Below are 26,800 nucleotides of genomic sequence, written 5' to 3'. Positions count from 1 at the left end.
CAGCACATCTAGACTTGAATCCCTAGCATTCTGAATTGATAAATTTCAATTTACTATACAAAGGACTTTATACAGCAAGCAGTCATGTCAACTTCCATAAACTGAATTTATTTAAAACATCATCTCAACGTACATACAACAATACTTAAAGCTTTAAGCTTTAAAAAGAACAAACTCCACCAGGAGACACAAATAGAATAAATATTTACTTCACTCCAACAATGAGTCAGCTACCAGAAATTAACATGACTTTGACAGAGGAAAAACCTCTTTTCAATTAACATGATAAAATAATAAAACTTGGAGGACATATCAAGTAATTTTAAATTATTTGCACCTCTTAGTGTAGCATATGTAACATAAACATAAAAAACTGCCATAAAGCATCATTCTTGACCAGAAGACTAGTACAAGAATTCCCAAACTGCGAGCAGTGCACTTACACATAAGCAGTAAATAAATTTCAAGCTGTGTACACAAAAGTTTACACTTTTCTAAAGCAGTTAAAAACACCGTTCTGGATTAAGCTAAGAGAGGATGGGCAGCACAAGGACAAATTCACTACAAGGTGGACAATAAGCATTCTTGTATCTTAGATTTGGGTTAATTATTACCACGATTTTTCAGACATATACCCTGAATTTAGACTATGTGTATGAACAGCTGTCTGGTGTGGTTTGACAGCGTCCTCAGTTCTTTCCCATCTCAGACACCAAAAATGATTTTGAGGTCAGCCAGGGAAAGTTTAGAGAAGGTGCTTCCTGTTCCTGACAGCACATTCTTGGCCAGCTCTTTCTTCTTCTTCTGCAGTGTGGAAATCTTCTCCTCAACTGTGCCTTCACACTCAAACCTGGAAATACATACACACACAAAACCATTTATTAAACACACATCAGCAATTATAAAGAAAGAAGGCAAATGTTTCCCACCAAACTGAGTTTGTGGTTTCACTCCTGCCTACATGAACATTTTCATTTGATTGTTTATATTCTGTCACTTTGTAGCCTAAGTTGATACTTATTTCAATACTGTCCTTTCTCAACAATATCGTATGATTTAAGAGTGAATATTATTCACACACACACACCTGTGGATAGTGACATCTTTAGTTTGTCCAACTCTGTAGATTCTGTCACAGGCCTGATCCTCCAAAGCCGGGTTCCTGTGAGAGTATTAAAGAAAAAAAATAAGACAAAATCAACCATTCTTATGCAGAACATGTCAAAGATTCTTACTTAGTAGCATTGCACATTCATCTGTTTGTGACTGACCTACTCACTGCAAAACAGCAGCAAATGGTATTAGGTTTTTTTTTTTTTTTTTTTTTTTAAATCTACTGACGCATGTGTGCGCATGTGTTTGTTTCAATTCTCAAAGACTTCTATTTCAAACAAATTTTTAATAATGCTGAATTTAAAAGACTAATATTTAACCAAGAAAATTGTAAACACTGTAAAAAGGATAATGTCTTTAAATGTAAATTATTTGCTTATAAAATCTTCTATGGGAATAGCAGTTGAAAGTGAAGCCCCAAAGCACAGGGAAGCAAACATCAGCAATTACACTGCTTGCCAGTGTGTCTCACCAGTGCATGTCCATGAGAAAGAGGTGATTCCCACCAACGAGATTGAGTCCAACCCCTCCAGCACAAAGAGAAACCAGCATCACCTTTGGCAGAATAACAGACATAAATTCACCTTTAAAAGCAGCAAATAATCAGAGGTTTAAAAAGGTGGGTTACGCCTTTTCTGGAGAAAACCAACACCATGACAAATACCACGATATAAGAGCGAAAAACAACACAGCAAAACATGTAACTAACATTAGCCAAGGTTGGGATAGCCAACTGTTGCTACAGTAGCTGCTGCAAAGTTAAAATGCAGAGAGGATGGTTTCCCAAAGGCAGCACACCTGCTCTTGCTACAATACAGTAGCTAACATCACAACAACAGCATGTGTTGGCAAACTAGAAGGTAAGCTGAATGTCCGTGGCCAAGTCATTTAACGTTACCTGACACTCAAATCATGGCTGGAATAGTGTTGTGTGGCTGGCTCCGAGCCACATGGTTTGTTTCCCCATATAGAGAGCCAGGGTTATGTACAAACTTTTCTTTTTCTAGCGCACACACAGATAGGACTGTTAGTGCACCATGAGGAAATAATTGTTTAATTTGACAAAAAGATGTCTATTGGATTAGAATCACATACCCTACCTTTCTTGATAATTTATTTAAAAGCAGCAAAAGGTTGTGGTTATGTGTTTTTTTTTTTAGGGTTAAGAGATTTACCTGTGGTCCTTTAGGGTTAGTGTTGAATTCTTCTACCAGGTCCATGCGCCGTTTGGGGTTGACGGTCCCATCGATAACGCCGTATCTCAGGCCCATTCGCCGCAGATGAACTGCTACAATGTGGAGCATGCTGGTCCACTGGGACACGATCACGCTACGCATTACGACAGAGGAGATACCATGTGGATTACACATATGGTGACCACTTACAGGTTAACAGATGTTAGTAGTTTACAGGTTAATGAATGTACAGTCCTTTCAAAGATCACATACACAGAAGTGCGTGAGGAAGGTGAATATGTGTGACACAAACAGACGATCACGCGACCTTCCTCAGCAGATGGAGAAGTTCTAAAAGTGCTCAGAAAATGAAACATTTCCATGAAAACTGAGTAACTCCATCTGCGTAGGAAGATTGTGTGACCAAGTAGAAAGCTCCAGAACAGCTTCTGATTGGACGTTGTGGGGAGATTGATTTCTCAACCAGATTATGATGTTTTTGGCAGATGCTTTTGTCTGCCAAAAGAATGTGCTAGAAGTTTACTGAAATAATTTAACAAACATTTACCCATACTGAAGCACAATTAGAGCATAACTGGATGAGGTGACGGTGAGACTTTAATGTTTTACCTTTTCTGATCATCACTCTTCTGTCTGATTGCCTTCAGCTCAGAGACAATAGCAGCAATCTGGAAAATTGAGGTAGAGAAATTAATTTATTGTTAAAATTTGATAACACCTGTGGTACAAGATCATTTGTATAGAGGGAAATTCTTAATTTTTTGTACCAATAAACATACTTTCATATGTTCTATCACATCCTGCCAAACGCAGAATAACAAAAGGCATGTTGCATATTTTCCCTGGACTCTTGGCAAAGACTGTTTTTAATCTATGACTTGAAAGTAACAATCTAAGATATGATCAGTCATCATCTTCATCAGCAGTTACAGCTGAATCCTCATGTGCTATCTGCCCTCACCAACAATATATTATTCCCATACTTGTCTAGACTAGACGGACAAAGGCTAAACCTGACAGCATCCAATCTGTTTTTATACCCTGTGACCTTTACTGTCCTCTACATAGACCACTTAAAAACACAACTGTAATACAACCACTTCTACTGCCATCCACGTCACTTGTTATTTTGATCTTGGGAGTGGTCTATCTTTGTACCGCAGCTATCAAACAGCCCCCAGGACGCATTCTCACATTCAGTGGGTAATTGTGATGTTAGGGCCCACCTTGGTGCTCACACTGGTGTCCTCGAACAGCTGTGAGGGGAAGCGGATGCCATTAAGGGCCACAGTGTCTTTGGGGTCAGGGCCCGATGGTGAGGGGCTGGAGGAGAGTGACAGAGCATTGAGCTGCTCCTCCAGAGACAAGACGATCCCATCACCCTGCAGCTCCGACGAATCGAGAGTCTGAGCAGAGAGGGGAAGAGAGAAAGATAGGAATCATTGCTTATGTATAATATACACAATTGGGTCTTTGTGTGTCTTTGTGTGCGAGCATGTATTTTTGATTGCACTGAGCATGTGAGTGTGTGTACCTTCTTCAGCAGTGACAGGTGACAGCAGCACTGTCGGAGGCGCAGCAACAGGGACAGGATGTGGACGGTGCTGGACACCTGTTGGGGCTGCTGGGAACTCGACACAACAGGGTCAGGCTGGGACATACCAAACTCTTGGGCCACTGGAGGTGGAGGGATAGGGGGGCACCATTAATAATAGCAATATTGATTAAGTTTAAAATATTAGTGGAAAATGTCATTTCAATGTAATTTTTTTAAATAATGGAAACTTCTGAAAACCTATCTGAAATAAAAACTCTTGTATACAAAAAATACTATTTCTGAATACCAGGACCAATGCAGGATTTAGGCAAAGGACTTCATTTACCCACTGCAAAATGTCAAAAGGTATCTCACTCTAACTGCAATCGGAAACCAAACAGCCAGATCAGAGGTTGCCTACTCCAAATTTCAGATTAACTGATATTGTGTCATATTTTCACTTCCTGTCAGGTTGAGTGTGTGCAGGAAAAGGCCAAATTAAAACTGAGATACAGAGGTCATTATTGTGTGCTTATGTGGATAACAGTAAACATGAGTAAACACTGAGCATAAAATAGATTTTTTAAATTATTCTTTGTATGATGATTTCTCAACAAAAACATAATTTATGTGCTTGCTAAAAATCTGTTTCTGCGCTCCAAATGCCAAATCGCATGCTCAGGACTGAGGCACAAATATAATTCCATATAATCACAATCACACCTCTTACAATAATTGGGGCAGTTTTTATGAAACACCATGTCTGTTGAGGACTATAAAACAACCAGCTTATATCTCACCTTTGTCAAAGGGGTTGGAACTGGACTTGTTTCCCTTGTTCACATCAGTTCCTTCATGTCTCTTCAGGTAGTTCTGCAGAGTAGATCTAGAGGAAAAGAACAAATCACCATTATAGTGTGATTTAGGTTTTTTCAACTTATCAATCTACTGTATCCAGGGAGACTTAACAGCATCCCATCTCTGTTTTTATGCAGTTCCACATTTGGACCTTGGAGATTTCATAAGCCTCTTTGATGGTAGTCAAAGAGTAGTTTAAAGGGGACACCGATTAGTCCTTTATTCTTTGTTAGCCACCTTTACATGCCATTGATAGAAAATATCAATAGGTTAAAAATACATTGTGTAGGAAATATCTTAAAGTCAAACACAATACTGAGATATCTTCTTTCCTTCCTTTAAGAACAGCCCCGTGTTTCCCAAGATAAAGTAGAGAGGAAAAGAAGCATTTTCAGAATAAGATTAACTGATCATGGCCGATCAGTTTGAAACCTTCTGAACCAAAAAAGAAGTGGAGTGAATACAATGTAAACGAGCATATGGGAGATGTTTTCTTGTAAATCTTTTGTTTTGTTACCTGGATTGGGCAAAGACCACATCATACACAGACTGTTCATCCTCGGACAGTTTGAGTCTGTGTACCTCGCAGGTCCGATCAGGAAGAGACACCTGAAACATTCAACATTTCAGAAAATGAGTGTGTGTTGATGTTTGAATTAATCATCACCTCAGTTACAGCTAGCAAAGACTGAACAAACGGTTAGCTAGCTATCCAGCATGGCAAGCAGATATTCCAGAAGTCCAAGGTGCGTGTCCGTCCCTACCAGTGGTTTTCCTGCGGAGTCAAGCTCGTCTTTGGTTCGTCGGAGTAGCAGAGTCCTCGTCAGGATGTTAAGTCTCTCTCTGCCTCGTTTAGAGCCGTTGTCCACCTGAGCTTTCCACAGTTTGTACTCATCAAATGGAGAACAGCGCAGAAACCTGAAAAACGGACAGTGAATGAACAGAATCTCATTCCAGTTAATCAGAAATACTTTTAACCATCTTTCTTTCACTTGACTGCAGTGAAGATGCAGTTAGAATCATTTTTTTGTGTCATCAGGTGAAAAAGCTTGATTTTACTCATGCTCAGTGCAATAAGGAGAAAATGTTGAGAATAGTTTAAAGGTTGTTAAATATATTTCAGCCTTTTCTATCTCCAGCTGATAATGTTGTTATAACCACAGTGGTGATGGTTTTGCTCCTGTATATTTGTCTGTCTGTTATTTCAAAAGGAATTTGTAAAGTTAAAGTTAATCTATAGCACCACCTTATGGCCAATTCTAAAGCACTCTTCATTCATAACTCACGAACTGTGAGGGGGAAATAAAACGTTTTAAAATTTGCTATATAAATGAAATGGTCTGTAATAATTTTACATTACTTTAAAAGACTTGTCCATCATGCAGACAAAACAGATGAAGCATTTTTACCAGGTATGATTTTCAAAACATTGTGTTTTTGTCTTACTTGAGCAGTGAGTACATGTCCAGCAGGTTGTTCTGAATGGGTGTGCCAGTTACAGCCCAGCGGGCCTGAGCCCTCAGCTGACAGACAGCCATGGAAGTCTGAACTTTTGGGTTTTTGATGTTGTGGGCTTCGTCCAGAACCACCCGTGCCCAGGCCACTCGCAGAAGAGGAGCTGAGTGCAATGGCTGAGGAAGGGAAGGAAGTGTTCATGTGTCTGAGTTTTTTAAGCTGTGGTGCCAAAGATTATTGGCACCAAAATGGAACACACATAATCAAATGTTAGCACTCATTGCTCGGCTCGCTTCCTCTCCTCGTTCTATGAAGAACATATGTGACAGATGGTGTTATAATAGCAGCTTAACTCTGAATCAGGAGGTGCGTAGCGAGTGTTTGATTGTCCGAGGGGCAGAAAGTGACGGTGAACGCGAGCAGAGGAAAATATTCTGGCAGTAAATGTACGGTGTCTGTTACAGTGTGTCAGCTTCTCAAGACCAAGAAAAGTCTGTTGTTTCCCACCTGCTGGAAAAGTGAAGCCGGTTAGCGCTAAGTTAGCAAACATCTCCCCTCCCCTTCAGACTGAACTGAGCAGGGAAGCTTCTACAGCAGCTACATAGCTGCTATATAACTTAACATTAGCTCAATTTATAGAAAGTAACTGGAAACTTTATTTTATTTCTGCCTACTTGTCCAATGTTGAGAACATCAGGTACAAACTGACGTAGCCTGCAGCTCTGTCCTGTACAGACTGATTAAATTATTTTTAAGATTTCAGTCTGAAAAAGTGGTTTTGGAAAAGAAAGGACGGAGGTGACTGGAGGAGCTGAGGTTAGTAAAGCTAATTAGTGATGCAAACTAGTCCTTTTACGCTAATGAGGAGACGTTTCTTTTTGGATTTTAATGTGCAAATAAAATGCACCTCAGAAGGGAGGGGGTTTCTCATGTTGCCTATTTTTTATATTAATGTCTACAGATAAATGTCAGAAGCTGTAAAATGAAGACACAAAAGGCAAACATGAACAGTCCTATCTCTAATGATTCTGAGGTCATATTAACAGGGTTTTCCTGCCGTTAAGGCTCAGGGCTGATGCCCAAAACATGCTGTGCCATCACTGTAAAATCACTGTGGAGCTACAACCAACCAAATTACTTTCTCTAGATCTAAAGGTTGTACTTCCTCCAGTAGACTGATCTTTGGGTGTTGTTTATTATCTGCTCTAGCTTTTCCAACTATTTGTTCAGAGATATGGTGAAAATAATGGCCCAAAATGAGGAGCACCACCAACCTGCCGCCCCCCCCTTCATCTAATTTTGCTTCACCTCCGCTGCTACAACTCCATCCTGGGGGAAACACTGCTGCCAGCATCTTCAGTGTAACTATGTGTGTATTCACCTTTTACACGCAACAATGAACCTGATATGAAATATATATGACTCACCACATCAGCATCTTTGCTGGGTTTCTCAGCATCCTCCTTCTGGACTGGGATCTCCTTAGAGACCAAACTGTATGTGGTCACCACCACATCATAATCCGCCAGCCTGAGGGTCGGACAGAGAACACTTCATTCAGTTTGACTTTGTTTTTCAATAATCCTCTAAAGCAGAATGGAAGCTGAAGTGTTGAAGCCTTTACCATTTCAACTAATATTGTTTTTCTTGAGTTCTGAGTTTTAGTGTAATTGAACAATTTACTTTGGTTCAAGTTGAGACAGTGAAATCAACTGCCAATTAAGTTAATAGTTTGATATCAGCGTTTGACTTTCAGCGAAATCGTATTGTGATTTTATGATTATACTGGGTTGTTTTACAAAATTGCAAAACAACAATGATTTCAGGTAAATTATGAGTTAAAACTAACTAAATTTATTTTTTGTTTGTTGTGTAAAAGGTTTTGTCAAAACACAAACAAAGTGAGCTCGGTTGTTGCAATGTGTTCTCCAGTCATGTTCAAAATCAGGCAGACAAGTCAACAATGTACCTGTGTGCAATGTAATTGTGTTCCTGGTGTGTTTTCTCTGGCCTCGTTACAACTACATTTCATTTTGTAATCGGTATGCATAAAGGTAAATTAAGCAAACTACAACAAAGGTGGCTTTCATTTGTCCCTGGCTCAGACAAAAGAAAACAGGGTGTGACAACATCTTTAGTATTAGAGACAAGAGTGCAGAAAAGAGAAAACAACAGTGGTGCGTATGTGTGCCTGGTTCCCTCACACTTTGGCACTTTTCTCACGGTTGGAGCCATGGTACAGGTACACAGTCAGTTTGGCTGTCTTGACATGTCTGTCAATCTCCCTTTTCCAGTGGTGGACCAGGGAGGCAGGACAGATGATCAGGGTGCCTTTAGAAACCACAACGCTGGAGTCTGGATGACAACAAACAAACAAATTAATCATATCTTGTATACTCTAAATACTCAGCATAAGATTTCACCCCCAGAATTCAGAAAAAAAACAAACAAAAAAAAAAAACAGGTAATCAATTTAAATAAATATTAATTACATGGACAGTAATGATTGCTGTTTTCTATCATGCCAACTGAAAGACTGAGAAAAGATACCGGATTTGGATATCCAGCTCTCCAGCTTCTTCTCTTCTTTCTTTCCATCTTCCTGTTTTGCCTTTATTTTCTTGGCCAGTATGAGAGAAATCATGGTCAGGGTTTTCCCCAGACCCATGTCGTCCGCTGAGAGTAGAAAAAGGAGAAACAAAGAACCATTATAATGTATATGAAGCTTTTCTGACACACAAAGAGGTTCTCTGTTCACTGGAGGTAAATGGCTCTTGGTTTGTCACACCCAGATCACACTACATTTAAAAAAAGGCATCACTTTGCAGGTACTTTGTCTTTGTGTCCCATAGAGGGTTTGATTGCAAATACTTTTCAGTGGCTTATTTCGCTACTGAAAAATTATTATACCATCTATATCTCACATCTTTTATCAACACTTCGTATCCATCTTTATTGTAACCTCTTTAATAAAGATCATGTGAAAAAATAAAGTAATAATAATAAAAAAAAATACCCCACATACCCAGGATTCCTCCACAGGGATTCTGGGTTTCTCTCCAGAGCAGCCAGGCCAAAGCTCTCCTCTGATGGGCCAGCAGTGACACCTGACCAACCAATCACAAGTGGAGAAAGTTATTACAGCAACGTAATGAACTAATCAAAGGAGGATATTGTGCCTCTGTTCATTCCCACAGTCAGTTGAATTGTAAGCAAACTATTCTAAGAACTTAAATAAAATACCAAATTACATTATGGCCAAAACAACCATATTTGATTCTTGAAGAGGTCTTTCCAAAACCATGGGCATAAATCTGCTTCTATTACAGCCTCCATCTTCGGGTTTCAGGACTTAAACCAGATTTGGCTGCAGGGATTTGCTCCGATTCAGCACCAAGAGCATCAGTGAGGTCTAACACAGACGTTGGGTGATGATGCTCAGCTCAGAACCAGTGTTCCAGGTCATCTGAAAGGTGTTGGCTAGGTTTGAGCTCTGTGCAAGCCGGGCACATTCTTCCACAAAATGGGAGCACCATTGCTCCTAGTTTTGTGCCGCGGGGCATTGTCATTTTGAAACAGGAATGCGCCAGATTAGGGTACACATATGGACACGGGTGAATAATTTTTATGTTAAAGCATATCAGATACAAAAACAATAAATTCCCTCAAAATCTCATTCATGGTGTCACATATTCTGAGTGAAGGACTGATAAAAAACCTTGATGCCCTTGGGGTCTGGAACCTCTGCCTCAGCGTCGGGGCAGGACTCCAGGGACTTGTGGAGATGGTCGATGGCCTCACAGGTGGCATTTTTCACTGCCAGCAGACGGTCCTCAGTCATCCTGCCACCGTAAAAGGCCTGGACCTGTGGGTTTGCTGGAAACACCAAGGACTGAGAGTTAGGGTGTTTGCATGAGTGATAAACAAAAGCTGTGAGGTCAAATCAAGAAATAAATAAATACTATGTAAGAAACTTAATCAAATGCAGTTTTAATGCTTTAAATAAAACTGATATGGCCTGACAGGATTCTCTAAAAAGAAGCCAAAACACTACAGAAATGTCTTCGACTTCCTCATTCGACCTACCTCCATACATCTGGGTGTATCCCTGGCTCATCTGGAGCCCCAGGGAGCTGCCGGAGGAAAGGTGTTGAGAAGGGCCCGGGGCTGGGAGGGCAGGGAGAAGGATGGTGCCACCCTGAAGGTTGAATGGGTTAACCTGGCTGCTACTCGGACTAGCATCACTACTGCTATGCCCACCCTGGGATCCTGAGAGAGATTTGTACATTACATTTGCAGTGGTCAGATACTGACAATGCAACTGCAGCTGTTTTTAACCATGTTTATTAAACTGTAGAGTTTTTCCATTTTCTCTTCCACTTGGAGACATTTGTCGTTCTTCATATCTGTACTTTCAGCTATTATTTCTAAATTAGGTATAAAATAGGTACCTCCTTGTATTGCATGTAAAGCACAGAAAAGTATTATTTCATTGTTACTTCATGTAGGGGAAAGAATGATTTTGAAAATTTCAAATATCATTTTTAAAAATCTGTTTTAAGATGGCCATGAAACACCACCAAATAGCTGACACCCAAACTTTGTGCTACAACAGGGTAGGCCAGTTTGAATTAACACTTAAAAAGTATTAGCAGAATAAGTAAGAAATCTGTGATTTGTAATAAAAACATGCATTAATTTCTATAATAGCAGCTCAATGGAGTGGAATCGTAAAAAAAAAATATATATATTTATTTAAATTTATATATTATTCCTAATGTACAAAAAGTGGGTTACCAGGCTGAGAAGCAGCAGTGAGGCTCAGAGACTCCAGCGCGTCCTCCAGCTCTTTGACCTGAGTCCTCAACCTCTCCCCTTTATCTGGCAGAGCTGCCACATTCACCACAGACAGAGTAGCCTTAACAAGAGGAAGAAACAAATGGGTGAGGGGACAGACAGACAGATACACATAAAAATAGATAGTACACGCTAGAGTGGGCCAAAAGACAATGTCCGTCACCGATGACTGATTGACATCACAATGAGAGCTGATTGTAGTAAATAGTGCCATAAGATCTATCAGATGGCATGATTAGCTAGTAAATACAAAACACTTGACAAATTTAAGTTTAAAAAAAAAAGAAAAAAAAGAATGAATATATTGAGATTTTACTGCTTATTTATTATAATTATCTGTTGCTGCTGCAGTGATTAGTCTCAGTTACCATCGGATTGTAGAAGAGGACAGCAAAATTTGATCTGTATTAGAATCCAACTGTCAGCATGGTCAATCTTATCAGCCTATTTTTTTTTAGCTTATTACAAATATATTTTGGTATATACGTTTTGACAAGTCACAAGAAATTGCAGTAAAGAAATGTTAAAGAGATGTTTGATGCACATATCAGAATCCTTTATATCAATATTGGTATTAGCCTCAAAAAATCCAATATGTGTCCACCTCTAGTCCGTATCATAAAGGCTAATTTGTATGACTCGAAATGGCCAGTCATGTCAGTTAGTCACTTGCTCACCTTTTTCTGTTGGAGCTGAGAAGTGAGCAGGCTCCGCAGCCCTTTGGGATCTTGCTGCACACCTCTGACCTGAGAAGCTTGCTGGAACCCAGGGAAGGTGGTCAGGGTCTTTTGGACAGCAGAAACAGGAGTTGTTTTCTGAGTGGCCGGCTTCACGGACACCAACACTACATCATCATTGTTGTCGCTGTCGTCTTGGTGGTTTTTGGTTTGACTGGAGTCATTGAATTGTGTTGGTTTGTTAGACGTGACTTTCCTAGTGTGATCAGAGTCTCTGGAAGCCTGGGTGCTACTACTGGGTGCAGATTCAGAGACAGTAGGTTGAGTCTGTTCCACCAGACAGGTTTCACTATCAGCTGGTTGCTGGGGTGAGTCCTTTTGAGGATGCTGTGAGGCTTGATTTATTTTCTCAGGATGAACAGCCTCGACAATGGAGGTAGAAATAGGCTTTTCTGCTTCTCCCTGCTTGGTGTGGGTCTCTGTAGTCTTGTCTTTCACCTTATCTATCATTTTGCCCACACTGTTAGTTTTGGGACTGTTTCTCTCTTCAGCTGAAACTCTCTTCTTTAACTTCATCCCTGGTGGAAGTTGTTTATTATGGTAAGTATCAGATGAATTCAGCTTCCCTTCATCCTCTTCTTCTACTCCCGCGTCTAAGCTCTTCACATTTTCTTTCTCATAACTTCCTCTCCTTTCAGTTTTGTGCCTTGCCTCGCTGTCTCTCTCTTCGCTTCTTTTCTCACCACCTGCACCACACTGCACCCTTCTCCACTCAGAGTCTTTGTCCATCTTGCCAGAGGCTTTAAATGGGTTTCGGACAGGCGGCAGGCAAGAGGGTGGTAGCTGTGTGTCAGATAGAGGGGTTTTCTTTTCTTTCTCTGGCTGCAATTATGGAAGACACAGACAGTTAAAAAAGGGGTATAAATTTAATAAATAATAATAATTATAATAATACAAATAATAATAAATAAATTTATAAAAAACTATCTCTGGGAGATGGAGATTGAAGTGACTTAGAAAAGTTATAAAACACATTTAAATCTTAAAACTCAACCTTAAAATGCAATGCTCCTTAAAAAAAGTAATATTACTTTACTTATCACTGGATGATAAAAGTAACTCGTTACGTTACTATATTACTTTCCAGTGTTTTCCACAGAACGGGGTTCTGCACATGTAGCCTATTTATAAGAGCAGTATTCAGTATTTTCACCAAACGTTACATCAACGCCACTCTCTCCGGACGAGTCCAAGCATCAGTGACAGTAACTGCCGGAGTTTCTTTCTATAAGTTTCACATTGCTGTGCTGCTTAAGCAGATGCTTCAATAAATTAAATGTTGAAGTAAATAGTAACACTACTAGTTACTGGGAAAAGTAATATTGCAGTAACGCATTACTGCCCAACATTGATGGTCAGTTACTTAAACCCCAAATGTCAGTTTTGTTATAGGCCTATGTCCAGATATACCTATTTAGTAAATTTCAGAAATCTTAGCCTGACACTAACATTTGGTCTCTTTGGAAACATTGGGCTCATGACAACAATCCAAGATAGAGCTCAGAGTGTGTGATGATTAAGGGTTGGAAAAGGGTTATAGAGATTAAAGTATTATATACAACTAATGAGTAACAGTTGGTGACAAAGATGTTTAAAGTATATCAATAAAAAGGTATTTATGGTGAAATTTGTGACAGTTGATGTCTTACTGCAGTCCAAGGCACACTTCCACACCACCTCTGGCCTGCTTTTTTACCGATAATACACCGATAGAACAACCTGGAAAAGGAGAACAAACTTAGGGTTAGAGATCCAATCCAAACAACCAGGTGTGTGCCCACCTAGATCCAAGATGGTGCTGGGCAGACCGGGGGCAATTGTAACATATCAAATTACACCAATCAGAAACGAGACAGAACCATGAAACTCATCATGCATGCTTTCTGTGGCCATCACTCTCTGCCTGCCGAAGAACAAGCCAAGGAGACATACTTATCAACGTTTTTCTGTAAAGACTCCTTCTCGAGCTATGAAAGTAACTATTTTCATCTACAGTATTGTTCTCATACTGTCTTAACTATTAATGTCTATGAATTTATATCTGTCTTTTTTGTCGACCATTTTGTTGTCTAATATTTGCTTCGTTGTTTCTAGCTGGTAGGGTAGCTTGTCATGGTGTGGTACAGTTGAGGTCAATTGTAACACGGTGTTAAAATTGACCCAGAAACCATTAAAATAGTGTCCATCTTAGAAAGATCATCAATACATATTTTTTTTTTGCTGATAATTTTCTGAAAAGTGTTTGTGGTCAGTTTAAATATCTAAAATATATTCTATATAATGTGTGTTTTGCAGCATAGTCCATTAGTTCAATCTTTGGCATTTTCATTCTGGGGTTCAATTCCCACCAAGAGACAATTGCTCATGCTTTCCAATATCTTCAATGTCTACGAATGAGAAGTCGTCTTCACTTTAAATATTGTAATAATAATCTATCAACATATTTATCAAGAGATCAACATTATTTAGATTTTTGATTTGTAATAGTAGCATATCATTGAAGCTCAATATGAAATATAATAGACGATGCTATCTTTCGAACAATGTCAGAAAAGTGTTTTCAGTTTATGTGTACGAATGACCTATAGCTTACTTAACTATGTATACTGTGTTATTAATAGGCCCATACTCAGTGGCTAGTCCAGAGGTTAAAGTTTTTGGCTCTCAATTTGTCATGGGGCAACTCAGTGAGGGTTGTCCTATGATGTTTGTCATGTGACCTTGTACCACTTCATAAGAGGAGAAGTTTCAAGCAGTAATATCAATGTCTAATCTATTTTTGGTAGTTTTTTTTTTTTTTTTTTTTTTTTAATTCTTGGTATTTATATGAAGGAATTGTGTGTGTTGTTACAATTGCCCCATATGCTGTTACAATCGACGCTGCCCATGGAGGCAGATGTAACATTTCACATCTAGTGTTTGAATCACTATTGTGACTTTAACATTGCTTGTAAAACATTTGATTACTGTTAACTAAAACACAGATACAAATTACCTCTATAAAAATTGTATCCAATTAGTTCAAGAAGTTTGAGTTATAACAAAGAAACCAAAGTTGTTACAATTGCCACCGGACTCCCCTATAGCTTCCTCGTCTTAGGTGTGCTTTGTTTTATTTGTGTGTGTTAACTCAGTTTTTGGCACCAGAGAAGAGCTCATTAACATCAGGGGAACAACTCCAGCAGATTTATTTCCCACTTTTCTCACGTCACCAGTGGAGTTATTGGACATTTTGGTGAAAGGCACCCTCGCTGTTGCTCAGGCTGTGATCTGTGCTTCACGGAGACGTGGCTGTGTGGACTGATACCAGACTCTGTGCTGCAGCTGGCAGGCTTCCAACTGTACAGAGTGGACCCCGACACAGAGCTCTCCAGCAAAACAAAAGGTGGAGGTATCCGTTTTTGTATTAACAATGGCTGGTGTACCGACGTGACAGTAATTCAGCAGCACTGTTCTCCTGATCTGGAATCTTTAACTGTAAACCATTTTACTCTCCCTGTGAGTTCGCTTCATTCACTCTGGTTGGTGTTTACATTCCACCGCACGCCACCGTGCATGACGCGCAGCGCATACTGGCCAACCAGACACTGTGTGTAGCCGACAAACCCGCACTCCCTTGTTATTGTTCTTGGTGACTTTAACAAATGAAACCTCAGCCAAGAACTCCCCAAATACAGACAGTTTATAAAGTGTCCAAACAGAGAAGAGAACATTTTGGATCACTGCTACACCACAGTTGGCAGTGCTTATCACGCCGGCCCGCGCGCTCCCTGGGACACTCTGTCATGGTCCACCTGATTCCTGCATAGAGGCAGAAACTAAAGCTCTGTAAACCTGTAGTGAGGACTTCAAAGAAGTGGACCAATGAAGCTCTAGAGGATCTTCAGGTTTGTTTGGACTGTACTGACTGGGATGTTTTCAGGACCGCCACCAACAGTCTGGATGAGTTTACTGATGCTGTGACATCCTACATTAGTTTCTGTGAGGACAGCGGTATACAAACAAGCACCATGGTGACAAACTCTGGTTCACAACTAAGCTCAGACAGCTAAAGTTGGAAAAGGAGGAGGCATATAGGAGTGGGGACAGGTCCGGGTGCAGGGCGTTAAAGTGTAGGTTTAGCAAGGGGGTGCGAGAAGCTAAACGACTGTACTCTCAGCGGAACGTGCCCGACTCCACCTGCAGGTGGATCACTGACTTCCTAATGGACGGGAAGCAGCACGTCAAGATGGGAAAACATGTCTCTGATACCGGGACCATCAGCACCGGATCCCCTCAAGGCTGCGTTCTTTCCCCTCTTCTCTCTGTACACCAACAGCTGTACTTCCAGTCACCAGTCTCCTGAAGTTCGCATATGACGGCACCCTAACTGGGCTCATCTCAGGTGGGGATGATGATCTATTTATGGCAACTGCATGTTTGTCTACATGTAGCACCTTATCACCAAAGCAAATGCCTCGTATGTGTAAAACACTACTTGGAAATAAAGCGCCTTCTGATTCTGATAGAGACAAGTATCTTGTTTTATTGTAAGTTGTATTACTTCCAATAAAAAATTCTTCCTGTTTTGTACAATAAAAGACTCCACATGCACACCCACCTGTGGCTGTGCTGTTGTTGACTGTAGGTGAGGGCTTGGAGTTCCACCATCGAATCTTCATGATGGAGGCAATGGGATGGTGAGATGCTGGAGGAGATGACAATACAGATCAAAAAATGGCAACATAAAGGTGTGCAAACTTATTATCTCTCCGAATCCAAAATATGCAACAAAAATCGAACTATTATGCCATTAAATAACCACCAGTTACAACCTCAAATTTTTTGGCATTGAATAGTAAGACTCAGACCCAGAACGTCTGATGTGAATGTAATGGCTGATATGAGTGGAATAAAACTGCCATATCAGTGTATGCCCAAGTGATAGTTAAGACTTGAGAAAAACAATTTTATAAAACTATCCGTTTTATTCAATTAGCAAAACACAGGAACAGAAAATCTTAACAGATGTTTAGATATAGGAGAGTGGTTTCACATAACTTTACTTTAGGTTAGACCCATAGAAACTCCTGGGGAACTTGTAGATTTTTTACAATATTGATTTATAATCCATGTAATTGTGGTGGTGGGTACTGGGATGCACCCTTGCTGTGCTTTTGACATCCTCTCAGAAATCGTCACACAAGATGATGTGAATACCTGGCCAAATGACTGAAATCACAGCCTTGCTTGTCAACGCAGACGTAGAAGCTTTTGCCTTTATTTGGTCCATCTTTCACGCCCGTTTTTAACATACACAAGCTGCCTGTATGGGGACATTGAAAACGAGGTATTTAGCAAATCATATTAACTTTCTAACGTTACTTACCAAAAATAGGTTTGGTTTAGTCAAAAGTTAACGTTACGCGGAGCAAAGAAACTGCCTTGTCATGCACACAAACAGTATTTCAGAGAATAAAACATAAAAATAGCTTCTGGAAACGCATCAAAATATCTGACTTTCTCTTTTATAACAAACAATTTACTACCACGAACGTATTGGCAACTTACCATGGACATCGCATAAAATCTTTTCCATTGTACGAGTGCAGACGGTGCAGACACGTCCAGTGCTGTTTCAGTTGCTAGAAGGGGAAATTCAGTATTTTCGTATCGACCAATCGCAGCAGTCAAATGAAACACATCCGGTGTATAAATATCAGTATAAAAGTTAGCGTGTCACTAAAAATAACACATGTTTATCATACAACACAAATTTAACAAAGTATATAGCAATGTAACCTAAACTACATAAGAACTTCAGTTTGCAAATTGAAAACTCAACAGTGCGCCACTTTTTATTCGCTCGATGACCTTTATTGTGAAATATTTTTGCGCAGTGACGTTAAACCGGATATAATTCAAAGATCGTTTTTCTAAAAATGTTGCTAGACACAAATTTCACTTTTAATTTTCTAAACACGCTTAGTATGTATATATTTTAGTTAGTGTAGTGTAGTGATTGATTTATATTAAACAAAAAGTGAAATAATATTAGAAAAACAGACGGTTTAAAACTTCCATTTAACTACATTACCCACAATGCAACAACTGGTGTGGTTTGTAGTCGCTCTCGCGGGCTTTGTTTTGATATGGCGGCAGGCTTCGAAACTTCTCTGTGTTATGCTACTATAACGAACACTTTCACTCAAGTAACGCCGCTTTTCGCTTATGTTACAGGTAAATCACATGTTTCCACACTTTTATTGATGTTGCGAATTTCTCTGCCTTGTTACTACAGCGTAACACCAGTAAAAAAAACTTATTTTTGTATGTGACGTTAAAGCAACCAGTGCTAACAACCGCAGACAGACAAATACTTCTAAATGCACCGATAATGGACTAACACATGAACTAACAGCACCATCGGCCTTAGCTGAACATGTCATGAATGTTGTCACCATGTAAATGATTCAGCCGTTTTCATGAGCAGCTGTTGTTAGTGTGCTGTTGCTAAGTTAACCAAACAAACGCTCATTTAAAACCGACACTGTACTGTCGTGACAGGCTTCGGTTTACGTTAACGTGTAACGGTTTAAAGCCAGATTAATATAAACAGCTCATGTTATTTCAACGTAAATCACTACTATATATAGTTTTCTTGGATCTAGGCATCATCTACGGTATGATTAACCCTTAACCTGACACCATAATCTGTTTTTCCAATCCTGGATTAGCGAGCCCTGCCTGAGACTGCGCGATCATCATGTCATCTCCAGCCGGGCTTCAGTACTCCCAGGCAGCAGAGTTCTTAGCTCGGTGGATGCCAAGTAGCTCCAGAGCCGGGGTAATCCTCAACCCCTGCCCGGACTTGGCTGGCTCCTTGCGACACATCCCCGCCGTGGGATCCCAGCCCCTGGAGCCAGACGACTCATTTGCCTCGGACTTTGCCCCTCTGCCCGCCTCCGCAGACAGCAGCTGTCTTGGTGTGGATGGCTTTGCCCGGTCACCTGGTGGAGAGAGGGCTGGAGCTGACAGGCCAGTAAACGGACTGTCCTCTGTAGCTCAGAGAAATTCAGATGGAGAGTTGGACAGTTTGGATGAGATGACGAGCAAATCACAGGATCTGTCCCTAATGATGAAGCTTGAACAGGTAAGGACATGATAGCTTTTCAGAATCTGGTGTGTTCCTACAATTGATAGTGTTTCTGCCAGGGATTTGACAAATCTGCATTGCCTATTGCTGTAATAATATCATGAGATTAAATTATTATTCTGAATTAGAATACACCATGTGGTTGTCAAAATTAACTCTACAAAGATTTTTTTAAATCTGAGTCAGACTTCTCTCAGAGTATTTGATATACCTGACCATGCCAGCTGAAACTGACAGCTCTTTTCATTACCATGCAATTAACATCTGCTTGACAATTTAACTACTGATTTTCCATATCTATCTATCCATATCATATTCATATTACTGCGTCCTGTTTAGTTAACACCCACCACCTGCGTCACAAAAGTCTTTGACTCTTCTTGCTATTAGTTTTTCGCTCCATTTATGTAGACAAGACTCAAATAGTGTGTGCATGCAAGTCAGTTTGAAAAAAACAATTTGTGGACTCTTCTTTATTTCAGTTAACAGTTTTAATATGGTAATTCATCAGTATGTACAGTGCACAGTTTTGGTGAGAAGCCACAAATAAATTTGCTTGTTGGAAAAATCTGAGGTGGAATTATTGTCAGTGTGAGGACACAAGTCCAGTTCTCACTGTGACCAGTGTGGTAATCAAATGCCAGGTGTCTAGTTGAAATGTCATAGAGCTGCAACGATTAATCGATTAGTTATCAACCAATGAGTAATTTTTTAAGGGGAAAAAAGTTGTCTGATTCCAGCTTCTTAAATGTGAATATTTTCTGGTTTCTTTACTACTTTATTACAGTAAACTGAATATGTTTGGGTTGTGGACAAAACAAGACATTTGGGGACGTCAGCCCTACTTTCAAGCCTACTGAAAAACACTGTGAGACACTTTGGATTAGGGCTGGATGATATGGCCAAAAATGTTGATTAAGTTTCATATTTTTCAATATTGATAATTATCACGATAAGTATCAAATCGTTATTTCTTTTGAGTTTAAAGGCTGACTTTTGCTCCTGAGTGAAAGTTGAAGAAACCAGATGGTTAAATAAACTCTTCTTTATGGTCAGAACAAACACTTGATGCCAAACAATGGATCACTTCACAAATCTGAGGTAGAACATTCAAAACAATTTATAATAAAATATTTGTCAACAAGTATGCATGAGTGAAATTAAGTAAAACCTTTATTCAGGCCTTTTTCCTCAACAAAATAAACATCTTTATAAATGAAGTCCTAATTTGTGTATGATTCAAGAGAATAAAATCAAACATTTATTGAACATTTGTAATATTGTTATTGAAAAAAATTATATTGCGATAGTTATTGTTTTATTGTCCAGCCCTACTCTGGATAAGAGTTTTAGCTACATTGATAATTAAAATATGATATTGTGTTTGTACAGTTGAGGAAATGGCAGCAGCACATGCAGGAGCAGCTAAAAGCCCATCAATTGGAGGAGCTGCTTCGCCTCCAGAAGGAGCAGCAGAGGCTGCTGGGAAGGATGAATGGATCTGAAGACTGCACAGGAGGTAAAAATAAAAAATAAATTACCAGAAGAACTGCAAATGTGATAATTAGTTTCACTTAAGATATAAAATATCTGGGTTGATTTGTGAATGTATTTGCTCTGCTTCCTCCCATAGATTCTTAATGTGTACATTTCCTCCACTCATTGTGTAAAGTGACTGTGAATGTATCTTACAGATCACACAGATAGTTCGGGGCTGTCAAGAGCAGAATGGAGGGAGAACTCACTCCAAGAAGCCTATCATTACACAGAGAGCCTAAACAGCCCCACCATAAGTTGCACTGGGGTCCCACAGGGCTCCACCTCTGGACAGGAACAAGAGCACTCACCAGCAGGGAAGCAGGAGCGGCTTGCAAGAGGTCAAGATTATGAGGAGGTTGAGAATGAGAAAGATGGTGAGAAAATGTAATTTAAGCTTAAGGTGACAACTGAATTTGTACAGTTTTTCAGTTTTTTGACACGATTTTCAGTATAAATCACTTCGGCGTGTAATTCTAACAGTGTGTGTTTGACTACAGGCACAAGGAACTCAAGAGAAGATGATGAGGAACAGAGTGGCGATACTAGTCAGTTTCATGAGCATGATGATACGTTTATACCAAGTAATAGCGTAGCTTTGGCTGAAGACTACAGCAGAAAAGGAGTTGAAGTCTTCCATGACAGGTATATACTATATTCTCATATTCTGTTCTGAAGTCCCCCTGTTTTGTGTGAGTTTATTTGTTGCCAAATTTGTTTTATTGCATACATTTGCTGTGTGTGTGTGTATGTGTGTCCCTCTCCAGGCCTATAATGCCGGGTATTGGGGGTCAGAAGAAGACGTTTGATGAGTTGTTGGAGGAGCAGCTGAGGCTGGAGGAGCAGAGGCTGAAGTCTGCCCGGCAACAGCAGGTCAGAGAATATAACAAGGGTCTCCTTATGAACAAATAAATCATGAGTCAGTGCTAAAACACAGATCAGCAATCATTTAATCATGAGCCATATGTTTGATTTATAGCACACGGTTGGTGTCTCAGTCAAGACTGACTGTCACCCGAAAATGTAGTTGCAAGCAGAGCCTCTCCATATTGGTGCATTCAAGGAAGCTTTAACATCTTAGTCTTTAGGGTTGCTACAATAGCAAGTTGTTTTTTTTTTTAATGCGAGAAACATCCAAATTAACATTGCGTCTCCTCACCATAACAGAGCCAAGATGGAGCTGTTGCTGTACAAGCTCCTCCTAAGAGGGCCTTTCTGAAGCGAGGCGAGGGCCTCTCAAGATTTACCAATAACCGCAAAGCCTCGTTACCAAAAACGGAGGTGAAGAAGGATCCCAAACCACAACAACCCCAGGCCAGAGTAATCTGCCGCAGCAACTCAGAGCCTGCAGCCATCCAGAGAGGAGGCACAAATAGTGTCCAGCGGCTTCCTGTCCAACGTAAAACCGCCACACTCAACAAGGAAAACCGACTGAAAGATGTCAGTTTGCCTGCTCAGGACATCAGAGTTGATAATAAAGCAGCACGGATGAAGGTTTTAGGTAGTCATCAAAGACAGAACACAGAAGGACCAGAGTCTGTTCAAACAGACCCAGAGGGTAGACCAACCAAACAAGTGGGTAAAGTAATGGCACAGAATAATAGGAAAGTAGGTCTGTCAGCTCAGGCCGTGAGGAACCCTGGTCCCAACACGCAGCCAAACCCTGTAACCAAACAGGTGGGCATGTTAAGAGGGCCAGAGAAGGCTGAAGGCGATGATGCCGCTTGTGGTTCAGGAGTGGAATCAGGAGGAGGAGGAGATGGAGTTCCCCAGGATTCGTTCGAGTTGTCGTTTCAGGAGAAGCTCCAGCGTTGGGAGTGTGACCGGCAGGTGGAAAACATGGAGCTGGGAGAGTTTGAGCTGCTGGAGCAAGCGGCCGAGGAGCTGTCCTTCTCGTCCAACTCCTCTTTTGTCATGAAGGTGCTTTATTTAACACGCTAGTGATTTCTGTGTTTTAAGTCAAGGCTGTATTCTCAGATTATTTGTGAATTTCTGCACTCACACTTGCACTACACTAAAAGGTAGCTTGATGAAATGTCTTGGGCACCTTGTCCAAGTCTTACATTTTCTCTACCATAGTGATTTCTTTTAAGAGTATGCAACGCTTGTTTAAAGCTGCTATAATCAATATGTTTATAATGACAATGTATCACATGACAATTTATATGTGAATACTGGACGTCTACTGAGCGTAATAGTATCTTTCAGCTCCTTGTTTTGGTTTTTCCAGCCTGCAACAGTTTTGATTCACTCTCATCAGCATACTTCATGGTCACAGCAGGCAGCTGTTTTCAGTTAAGGGGCTCTAAAAACCCTCTCATGTCAGCGTTACAGCTTGTTTCCAAGCTGTTGCCAAGTGGACAAATGTCTGTTATTGTAGTTTAAGATATCACCATGGTCGGTCGCATTTGTAGCCTAGAGGTTAAGGTGCCATGAGACACAACGTTCTAGGTTTGTGTCTAGCTAAAAGGCCTTTGTTGCATGTCATTTCCTATTTCTCTTCCCCTGTGATTTCCTGTCATCCCTTTATTGTCTTTGCCCCCCTAAATGACCACTGTAGAGAAAATTCTACCAAATTTCTGTATGTAATGGTAGTATAATCTGGGGTAAGCAGAAAGCAACTGCTTGGACTAGGATAGTATAAAATGTTCCAGTATTTACTGACTTGATTGTGTGGATTATTTTCCCATGTATCATGCGGTTATATTTGACATGTTGACTCTAAGCTGTGTGATTTTTAAAGACTCTTTGTTCTGTTCTTGCAGGTTCTTCAGATGGACAAGCTGCAGGCTGCCATGGGGCTACACCCTCGACGGCTTTCTTCTACCCCCATCAAGTCACCCCCAAGAGGTGCACTACAGAGGTGCTACAGTGTTGGTAGTAGTGGTGGCTTGGCCTATAAAGGCAGTTCCATGAACTCAGAAGCTGGTGTGATGAAGATAAGAGACGATGCACTCCGGAATAAAGTGAGTGTTGAGGATAAGGAGGAACAGGACAGTGGGAGGGAAGATGAGCACGAGAGCTCTGCCGTTTCATCCTGTGGTGGCTCTGAATTTGAAGATCAGGAAGTGGCGGGAAACCCACCATTTCCCAGCACCCACTGCTTTCCTGCACAGTCAAATCAGCCATATGACAAACGGTCGTATCAGGACGAGGACAGTTGCAGGGATTCAGACGTGACACAAGTAGACGATGGGGAGACGGACAGCATCCTCAGCAATACTGATGAGTCCACTCTGATAGAGGAGAAAGACGGGCAGCAGGGTAGAGTTGTGTTTGACGACAACGACACGTGGAACGACCTGGAGGACATCGCAGTCGGCACAGCCAGTGACTGTAGAGGAGTTTGTCCAGTGTCCAAGGCAACAGTCAATGGAGTCTCACCACCACAGCGGACTCTGCTAAGGAAGGTGGCAGTGAGCAAAGTTGTGGAGCTGGATAAAGGCACGGTCATTGGTTCAGCTAATCAGGAGCCTGTTGCTCATCCTCCAGCCTCCCAACTCATGACAAAGTTGTTCCCCTTGCTGAAGCCAAAGGCCCAGAATGCACCTCTCCCTCCCCCTCCTGCTGCTTCTGTTGCTCCTGAATCCAAAAAGCCAGAGGAGGAGACAGGTGAGACATCATAACCTATTATCAGTGTTTATATTCTCACTGTACAGTCAGACAGGAGGCAGATTTTCATCACTGTTCGCACATGAATGTGATTGGCACTGATGCATGACGATAGGGTTGCAACATAATATTATTTTCATTAGTTTTCAACATTATTTTTCAATTAATGCAATTAATCAAAGTCTGTACAATGTTACAATACAGCCTGTGTGATCCTGGAGATTTGTGGCGGATACCTATATTGATATTTGTCAAGCTGGTGCCAGTCAGTGCCATGTTTGCTCACTGAAAGACAATTAATCATTTATCTAAATTGTTGATCAACTTATCGCTTCAACATAACATGTCAGCAGCTCTGCCTGTCTGCCTTGTACTTCTTTCTGTCTGTAATATTGTGATATAAAGTTTATAATCAATACCGGCAACAGTATGTTCAGTACCTGGAAAAAAATGCACATATGCTTGACCAGAGGCCGGCTGTGACTTTATTGTATCATGTAATGTACTTTTAATTTGAAATTTTTTTTTTTCTCTCTGCTATAGAGAGGCGTTTTGGTCCCTGAGGCCACATCTGTAAAACCAGAAAGGATTATAATAACAATCACTTTGCTGGAAAGACAAAATATAAAAACTAGGGATTCATAATATATAGATGGCTAATATATTATAATAAGTATGTAAGAAAATGTAATCGTTCCGATAAGGGCATCCAGTAAGGGAGACAGTACGAGCAATGTTGAATGATGCCACAGGACTGTTTGCCAGTTTATTGTAAAAGGCTTGAGGCTTCTAAACTGTGGAGTCATGGGCTTTAGGAAACCCTTAATTACGTTATTCTAATGGTTTATGTAGCTTATACATCTTTGTCAAAAAGGAGATATGGTGTGTTATTAGAAAGTGTAAATATTAAAAATATAAACTAAGGTTTTACAAATAAGTTTACAGTGCATTCTCGATTCTGAGGATGTTGAAAACTCTCTAAAGATTGTAGTTTTATTAGAAAAAAAACTATAATATTTATTGTTCACATTTTTCCATTTGTAAGATTAATATAATCAGTCATCCTATCTGTATCAGCCACAACGAACATTTATGGTTATTGGCCATGAAATTCTATTTCTAATAAAAGTGACAGATCACAGATGAGCAGTCCTAGTTTTAAGCTTGATATTGATCCCCGAGGCAGTTAAGGATCAGATATTGGTGTGCAGTGGGCGTTTTCTGTGTGAGTGTTCATGTGTGTGTGTCCTCGTCCCCAGGTCAGCAGGTCCAGTCTAGACTGCTGAGGGAGAGACTGGTTGAGCTGGAGATTGAGATCGAGAGATTTAGGAAGGAGAATGCTGCCCTCACCAAACTCAGACAGGAGAATGAGAAAACCCAGGAAAATCTCAGGTGAGACATCTGTCTGCACCAAATGTTGTTTCAGTACCCTTTACATTTTAATATTTATACTACCTTATAACTGTTAGTTTGCTTGCACAACACAGTTTGACAGTGGATGTGTTAAAAGTCTTAAAAAGTCTTGTGTTAAAAAGCAAGAGACCCGACTACGCTTTCGGAGACCCTGAATGATGAACATCTGATTACTTGCACTTTTGAAGTAATCTCTTCAAATGTACATCCAATGTGGTTGGAAATATTTTGATGAATGTGAGTTTGTCTGTCCTTGCCTGTGCGATTTATATCTGCTTTGTTGTTGTTTTTGCAGGAAGGAGCGTTTGGAGTTTGAGAAGATGAAATCAGAGGAGCTGGCCAAGTTTGAGGAGCACAAGAAAGAGGAGAACAGGAAGTTGCAGAAGGAGCGCAAACTGTTTGAGAAGCATGTAGCGGCTGCCAGAGCCATACCTGACAAGAAGGAACGAGAGGAAATCCAGGTGACTCACGGACAAAACTCGCATCAGATCAGCAATTAACATGTTAATAGTTTGACTTATGTGTACTTTACATTAGTGTGACACATGAGTGAATTTCCACTCCTGTCCCATCCCACTCCCACAAAAATACTCCTGTCCCGTCCGAATCCCATGATAGAGTAAAAAAAATAAATTCCTGTCCTAATCCCAAAAGAATGACCCCTATCCCATCCTGTTCCAGAGAAGAAAAGTCTGAAAATAGCATTTATTCATATCATAACTGCATATTTATATATAAAAACTTTATTATTCCCATCCTGTCCCACTCCTCTGATTAATAGTGAAATTGATTTGAGTCCTGCAGCACATCCTTAAAACCGTGACTTGAATAAATGCTAATGTTGCAGCAAATCTGCTCGATGTGTAAGTAAGCAATAGTTTTGCCATATAAACTTAAAAGATGATATGTTAGTGTTGTCTTAACACCAAAATCATTTGGGGCTAACAATGAGATTTCCAACTCAGACACATTTTACACTGGAGTCACATCAGAGAGTCTGACAGTTTGAAAAGTGTGTTGCACATTCACAAGTAGCTGAAGTTAAAAAAACATTGTACATCAAAATCAAACCAATTAAAAACAATGGTCACAAACCGTAACTGACCTGTTTGGCAGCACAACAAGAAGATATGGTGTGAAATCTTGAAATGGGATAAACTGCCCTTTAATCTGTCCTTGTTCTCTCTGCCAGGCGTTGAAGCAGCAGCTAAGCTCCCTGCAGGAGGAGCTGAGGGGGAGGGAAAGTCGCTGGGCCTCCACACACAGCCGGCTGCGGCAACAGATTGACTCCCTCAATGAGGAGAACAGTTCTCTCCGGGACGAGGTATCCACCTTAACTCTGACCCTTTAC

At 40.4% G+C, this 26,800-nt stretch overlaps 2 protein-coding genes across 4 annotated transcripts in view; one reads left to right on the top strand and one right to left on the bottom strand.

Moving 5' to 3' along the window:
* Positions 1-87: 87 nt before the first annotated feature.
* ttf2 (transcription termination factor, RNA polymerase II) lies at positions 88-17,379 on the bottom strand. The gene is made up of 23 exons (XM_046054642.1): positions 17,304-17,379; positions 16,953-17,058; positions 16,354-16,440; positions 13,403-13,472; positions 11,694-12,575; positions 10,957-11,077; positions 10,246-10,428; positions 9,878-10,035; positions 9,185-9,266; positions 8,710-8,835; positions 8,364-8,514; positions 7,587-7,689; positions 6,151-6,335; positions 5,469-5,622; positions 5,222-5,313; positions 4,647-4,732; positions 3,844-3,986; positions 3,536-3,715; positions 2,919-2,977; positions 2,289-2,442; positions 1,586-1,668; positions 1,088-1,162; positions 88-850 (listed from the first exon to the last, which is right to left on the bottom strand). Exons 1-23 carry the CDS (start codon positions 17,329-17,331, stop codon positions 706-708), a joined length of 3,453 nt encoding a protein of 1,150 aa, XP_045910598.1. The 5' UTR covers positions 17,332-17,379; the 3' UTR covers positions 88-705.
* Positions 17,380-17,797: 418 nt separating this feature from the next.
* cenpj (centromere protein J) overlaps positions 17,798-26,800 on the top strand; it is a 16,350-nt gene continuing 7,347 nt past the window's right edge. Inside the window, exons 1-11 of one of the 3 annotated variants that reach the window (XM_046054641.1) lie at positions 17,798-17,972; positions 18,470-18,885; positions 20,281-20,407; positions 20,583-20,801; positions 20,925-21,069; positions 21,192-21,297; positions 21,592-22,344; positions 23,190-24,036; positions 25,296-25,428; positions 25,745-25,910; positions 26,642-26,773. In XM_046054641.1, coding sequence (XP_045910597.1) covers positions 18,499-18,885; positions 20,281-20,407; positions 20,583-20,801; positions 20,925-21,069; positions 21,192-21,297; positions 21,592-22,344; positions 23,190-24,036; positions 25,296-25,428; positions 25,745-25,910; positions 26,642-26,773 — 3,015 coding nt within the window. In that variant the 5' untranslated portion in view covers positions 17,798-17,972; positions 18,470-18,498. The remainder of the gene's footprint in view (positions 17,973-18,469; positions 18,886-20,280; positions 20,408-20,582; positions 20,802-20,924; positions 21,070-21,191; positions 21,298-21,591; positions 22,345-23,189; positions 24,037-25,295; positions 25,429-25,744; positions 25,911-26,641; positions 26,774-26,800) is intronic. The other 2 variants (XM_046054639.1, XM_046054640.1) reach the window with 2 other exon arrangements.

The sequence above is a fragment of the Micropterus dolomieu genome, linkage group LG07, assembly GCF_021292245.1.
Source record: "Micropterus dolomieu isolate WLL.071019.BEF.003 ecotype Adirondacks linkage group LG07, ASM2129224v1, whole genome shotgun sequence".
NCBI classification, from domain to species: Eukaryota; Metazoa; Chordata; class Actinopteri; order Centrarchiformes; family Centrarchidae; genus Micropterus; species Micropterus dolomieu.
The sequence above is the reverse complement of the archived record's forward strand: the minus strand, read 5'-3'. Positions and strand labels throughout refer to the sequence as shown.

Bases quoted from the DNA above. Each gene is read 5' to 3' on its own strand.
- ttf2 (XM_046054642.1), bottom strand. From the start codon at position 17,331: ATGGAAAAGATTTTATGCGATGTCCATG. The intron at 11,078-11,693 runs GTGAGCAAGTGA...CCTCTTGTTAAG, and splicing joins CTCAGCTCCAACAGAAAAAG to GCTACTCTGTCTGTGGTGAA. The intron at 2,443-2,918 runs GTAAAACATTAA...CGTAATGCGTAG, and splicing joins AAGAGTGATGATCAGAAAAG to CGTGATCGTGTCCCAGTGGA.